This window comes from Ipomoea nil, unplaced genomic scaffold (assembly GCF_001879475.1).
Source record: "Ipomoea nil cultivar Tokyo-kokei standard unplaced genomic scaffold, Asagao_1.1 scaffold2036, whole genome shotgun sequence".
NCBI lineage: Eukaryota > Viridiplantae > Streptophyta > Magnoliopsida > Solanales > Convolvulaceae > Ipomoea > Ipomoea nil.
In genome coordinates, this window is record NW_017618464.1 from 1,896,769 (window position 1) to 1,903,380 (window position 6,612).

The window sequence follows — 6,612 nt, forward strand, 5'->3', positions numbered from 1 at the left end:
TTCTTTGGTTATGACCCAATTCTTTGCATTTGGTGCAATGTAAAGTAACAAGGCTCCTAGACAAATACTGCCCACATTTGCTTATCTCTCCAGCAGACTTCATCCTCAACCTTCTAGGCCTTCCAGCCCTTGCAGTATACAGTGGTGGCAAAGGAGGTGGTCTACTTGTTGCAGGCCACTCTTCATGACCAGACATTGGTTTTATACACCCATCATATGTTTGGCAGTAAGTAGATATAGAGTAGCAAGGATCCACATAATGCCAAATAGGTCATTTCCCATTTTTCTTCCATATTGCACACACAGCATGGGGGCAAGGGATTCCAGTTAGGTCCCATCTCCTACAGGAACAAGATCTTCTACCTAGATCAACAGTATACTGCCCAGAATGTGTCCCAATTATCTCAAACAACATGGGAGCACACTGATAGCAAATCATTCCACCTGCAGCTATCTCAATGTCATCAATTTTTTTCACAATACTTGGACAGAGTACTCCAGTCCATTCATCAACTTTAGTCCTTGACTCAAATAGCCTTAGCATGATCTTTTTCCTAATTATCTCCAAGCAATTAATAACAGGACTTTCCCTTGCTGTCAAGATCATTGCATTGAATGATTCTGAGATGTTATTCACTAGGATGTCACAATTGGCAGCTGTATTGAAGTGGGATCTTGACCACTCAGATGGGTGCTTATCACCAAGCCAAACATAAGCATTTTCATCCAATTTTCTTAACTCAAGTAGTGCTGTTGAAAAGTTATTCACAGTAGTGGCTCTTGCTGCTTTCCACAAGGCATCCTTTATAGCATTGGCAGTGAAACCAGCCACCCTCATGTTATTGTGCAAGTGCCTGACACAAAATCTATGCCTAACTCCTTGTAAGGTACTTTCACAAGCTTGTATGAGACCCTTTTGCTTGTCTAACATTAGTGTGTACTGACTTTGTACTAAGGGACCAAGCTTCAAGTCTTTCTTTAGAAACTGTAGAAACCAAGTCCAAAAGTCTTTGTTCTCACCTTCTACAACTGCATAGGCAATTGGGAATAAACTTTCATTTGCATCTATTCCAACTGCTGTCAACAATACTCCTCCAGTTTTACACTTCAAGTGACACCCATCTAGGCCAATGATTTTCCTGCAGTGCTTAAATCCTTCCCTTGTAACTTCCCAACAGATATACATCCTTAAAAATCTCTCTTTTCCTTTTTCTTTAAGGTCACTCAACTTCACTTCACAAGTATAGTTTGGATTTGTTTTTTTTATTTCCAAGGCATAGCTCCAAATCTTATTGAAGTAATCTTCTGCTTCATGTTTAATTTCACCTTTTGCTTTCACTAAAGCCCTCCATGCTTGCTTCTTACTCAGAATGTAATGGTCATCAGTTAGGACTTTTTCTAAAAATGAATTAGTTTTCCATTCCATATTTCCTCTAATTTGCTGTTTCCATCTCTTAGCAACAATAGAGGAATTGACCATTGAATTATTCTGAGTCCTTATACAGCCATCATGTTTGTCCTTCACCACTAACTAAGGGTAACCTGCCAAGGACAACTTTCATGCTTACACTTCACCACACATCTAACTTTGTCATTTTTGTGATATTTCATTTCTTTCCCCTCCTTGATTGCATAATTTGTTATAGCTCTCTAAACTCCCGTTTATCTTTAAAGGTCAGTCCCAATTCAAATTTAGGACAAGTACGTTCAGATTCTTTCAAAAACTTTTGCCATTTGATCCCTATACCCTCACCATCACTGCCTACCATGTTCCCTTCATCAGAGTAGTTGACAATATCATCTACTGGTGGGGGTTGTATGGGTTGTGGGAGTTGGGGTTCTACATCACCTAAGCCTCCAAACTCTGCAGTAATATCTATATTCTTGACAAATTCTTCATCATCATGCACACTTATATCCTCTAACTCATCTGAATTGTATTCCTCATCAGTACAATCCAATTCATCCCCACTGCCACACCACTCAGACCCACTGCCATCATACTCCTCTTCATTTGCACTGCCAACATCTGCACTGCCAACATCTGCATCATCACCAATCACTCCTTTTACCATCCAGATTTCTAAGACCTTAGGACTACAACATTGGTTAAGTAAATTCCACAACTCAAAGTCTTTAACCAATTCTTGCAACCCCATTTCTGTGGCCATGAAGTACCTTAAAGTATCATCCATTGCATAACCAATCTCCCCAACCTTCTCCTTTAAACAAATTAACCCCCACTCATCTTCTACCATATCATTAAATACACTAACACTGCCTCCTAAATATTTAGCTGGTAAATCTTGACTTATCATTCCCCCATGTCTTAGTTTAAGAGTAAAAATCCCTGAGATCAATGATTCAAATTTCCAAAGCACTTTATACAACATATAATGGTCCACTGTAATGCACACAACATGGAAGTACACAATACACTACTTTACAGTAAAGGCTTTAGAAAAAAAACAACAACTATGGTCCCCAACATATGCATAATCAGACAAACATTGGTCCACACACCATTTTCAACCACAAAAAGGTCCCCACATGTACCTATACTAAGCACAATATACAACACACAACACAGAAAGGAGTGAAAGTATATACTAAACAACACAACACAGACATTCGGACCCCACATGTACCATTTCGTTCTCCTACACCATAAAGGGAACCAAACTTACCTGCTGGAGCAGAGTTGCAACCAACGCTAGCTTGCTTCCCTCTCGATTCCATCAGTGTTCTTCGTTCGTTCTCTCCCAAGCTTCAACGCTAGACTGCGATTATGGTTTAAGATGGGGAAATTTGGGGATTTTCATTACATAGCTTGCTTGCTTACTTCTCAGCTCCTGCGATTAGGGTTGGGCAAATAAATTGGGTATTTCAGACTATCTAAGCGACACATACGCACAGCAAGTATAAGATGGGTATTTTTAAATTTTATTTGACCTATTAAGGAGTACAGCATAGCAAGTAAATGTACCAAAATGCCCCTGAAATTGACGCTGAAATAACACCCATTTGATGGAAGGACCTCAATTGGAAAGAATTAAATAGACGGGTGGTTAAATTGTCCAAATTAAAAGACGGGGACCAAATCTGGAAAATCATCATACTCAGGGGACCATTGCTGGAATTAACTCTTAATTTAAATCAATTTAACTTTTAATGCCTAATTTAACGAACTATGTACAAGACAATGTAAGTTCAACACGACTTTATGTTTACTTAATATATCCAGGTAAAAAGAATACGTTTAGATTATTAAGTGGAGAAATTATTAGTTACTTAACTTGTTCCACTTTTAACTTCAAAAAATGTAAAGTATTAGAATTATGCATTGGTTTTCACTTTTCAGGCCCAAGTAATTCTTAAATTGTAATTATATAACTTGTCATATCATAACATTAAGTAAAGAATTTGCATACCTTACGTCATCTTCAGTCGAATCTCCCGAATTTTTATGTGCACTACATCCTTATGGAATTTTTATTATCTGCAAGTTTGCAAGTTCATAAAGGACATGTTATCTGCTAATACTTTGCAACCTGCACAGGCAACTTGGACATCTTAGTAAAACATAATATATAAAAATGGTTAGTCATGAAGAAAGAGTATACAAATATTAGAGACAAATGTTATGAGAACTAAAATAGATCAGAGTACTACATATTTAAAGTAGAGTTCTGTTTCTGCACCTACTTGAATCCATGTTGGGTGGTAATATGTTTCAACCTGCAAAGTCAAACTGGACATAACGTTAATATGTTATTAGGTGATCTCATTGAATCTAGAGCCTCTATATATATATATATATATATATATATATATATATATATATACGGAGCCAGAAATTCGGTGGGGGGCGAAGAAGTAGGGACGGATTTAGAATTTTTTTTCAGTAAAGCCGAAACCTTAAAACAAAAGAGATAATTTAAAAAAAAAAAAAACACATCTCGTTATTAATATAAAAGAATGTTATATATATGTGTGTGCATTAAATATTAAAAAGCTATTAAAAACGTGACTGTATTGAAATCATAGGGAAGGAGTAAAAAAAAAAAAAACTGTTGAAGCCAATTATCAAACTGTGTTAGTACCAAGATTCAAACCACTATTCTTTAAAAAGACTCAATATGTGCTCAACCAAATCATATAAATCAACTCTTGTTGACATTTAATAGTTTTATTTTACTAATACTAACACGTGTACTATATATACATATATACATACAAAAACACACACAAATTAGGTACGCATCACCAAAACACACCATTAGGTGTGAGTAAAAATACCATACAGTGTTCAGAAATACACCATTGGGGTGGTGAGTTATATGGTGTATTTTTTTTTTTTTTTTTTGGTTCTGTTATGTATTTTTTGTTTTTTTGTTTTTTTTTTTTTTTTGTTTTTTTTTTTGTTTTTTTTTTGTTTTTTTTTGCATTTCATTGTGGTGTGTTTCCCTTACACTGTTGGTGTATTTTGAAATTCCGCCGAACCTAAACCCTGGCCGCATTTGAAATATATATATATATATATATATATATATATATATATATATATATATATATATATATATAAATATAAAAGAAGTGTAGAGATTTATAAAATCTTATAAAACATTATAGAACTCATGATTGTATAGAATTTTAGGAGAAATTTTAGGAATATAATTATAGTCATACGATAAGTAGATCCCCACTGTCCGTTGAGGAGGTTAAATAAGTATAAATAACTTCATTGAGCTCATTTTGTAACAACTCAAGTGGTTCCAGTTGTTCAGATAAGGAGGATGCTTGATTGTGATGGAGTTGTGCAACTAATACAAAAATAGGAGAATAAAAAATGCCAAAAGGATTTTAATTGAGAAGGTAAAGAATATCATAAAGTTCTGAAGCTACTAACTTATTTTTGAAACATTATCAAACAAAACTTATAATTTATTAGTAGTTTAAAATGAGATATAAGCTGTTAAATAAGTTCTGCCAAAGAAAGCCAAAATGTGCAGTAGTCTCTTTATACCCAATTATGATTACTAAAAATACAAATACAAATACAAATTACAAAATAATAAAAACATCATATAGACTTACATTTGACTCTATAACTCTGAAAAACATTAAACATTGTCAAACTCCTTACCGGGGACAAATGAGTCATTAAATATGCACGTCATTTTACAAAGTTATCAACTTTAGAGAGTTATCTTAAATTACTCTTCTAAATCTGTGTACCACAAAGTATATAACATCACATTTTAATATCATCAATTGCCAAGTGTTTTTTGGTTAGTACTAGGGATGACAATGTGCCCCGTCCCCGACAGGAATCCCTGATTCCCGCCCTAAAAGAGACGGGAATGGAGAAGATTTTCGGGGAACGGGGAACATTTGAGATTCCCCGCCGGGGACGGGGACGGGGATGGGGACACCCCTCCCCGCCCCGCCCCGTCCCCCCTCTCTCTCTCTCTCTCTCTATATATATATATATATATATATATATATATATATATATATATATATATATATATATATATATATATATATATATATATATATATAATTACATATATAAATATAATACACTGTTAGTATAATTACATATAAATGCAATACTGCCACTATATATATATGTACTATATTTATATATGTAATTATACTAACAGTACACTAACAGTGTATTATATTTATATATGTAATTATATATATATATATATATATATATATATATAATTACATATATAAATATAATACACTGTTAGTGTACTGTTAGTATAATTACATATATAAATATAGTACATATATATATAGTGGCAGTATTGCATTTATATGTAATTATACTAACAGTACACTATATTTGTATATGTAATTAACTATATATATAGATAGTATTTTAATTTTTAAAATTAGGACTGATATTTTAAAATTTTTATTATTAAATTTAAAATTATTTAACATTTTAACTAGAAGTTGATGGGGAATGGGGAATCCCCGTCCCCGCCTAATTTTTCGCGGGGACGGGGATGAAAAATATTTTTAATTCCCCGCCGGGGACGGAGACGGGGACGGGGACGGGGAGCATACTCCCCGCCCCCGCCCCGCCCCGCCCCGTTGCCATCTCTAGTTAGTACATGTTATAATAAAAAGTTCACAAAAAATAATAATTCAATTCACTCTATTAATATATAACAGAATAAAAATGTAAATGTATAGCAATATAACTGTTTATATATATGTAAACAGACCAATAACATTATTCAGACCAATAACATTATTTACTGTGTTTGACAAGTAAATGGTATGTAAATCAGTAACCATACTACTAATCTACTTCACTTTGTTGACTATTAAATGCGATATGAATTAGTAAACATACAAATAATCTAACTCAGTTTTAAGGAACAATTTTGTGTATTTTATATCACTGATGAGAACTGATTGTATTATATTTTCTGAACTTCATTACAATGAGATCAGATGATGTGAATATATAGAATAGAGAGTCACAGTGTGACAATGATAAGAAGTAGAGAGTCACAGTGTGACAAGGATAAGAAGTTCTAAACAGACTCATATACATAGAGTCCTAATACTCCCCCTCAAGCACAG

General features: G+C 33.9%; 1 protein-coding gene across 1 annotated transcript; it reads right to left on the minus strand.

Moving 5' to 3' along the window:
* Nucleotides 1-271: 271 nt before the first annotated feature.
* On the minus strand, nt 272-1,480 carry LOC109147763. Its single transcript, XM_019295421.1, has one exon. It carries the CDS (start codon nt 1,478-1,480, stop codon nt 272-274), a length of 1,209 nt encoding a protein of 402 aa, XP_019150966.1.
* Nucleotides 1,481-6,612: the final 5,132 nt, after the last annotated feature.

What these genes read in the sequence shown, in the direction of transcription:
- LOC109147763 (XM_019295421.1), bottom strand. Translation starts at nt 1,480, where the DNA reads ATGGTCAATTCCTCTATTGTTGCTAAGAGATGGAAACAGCAAATTAGA.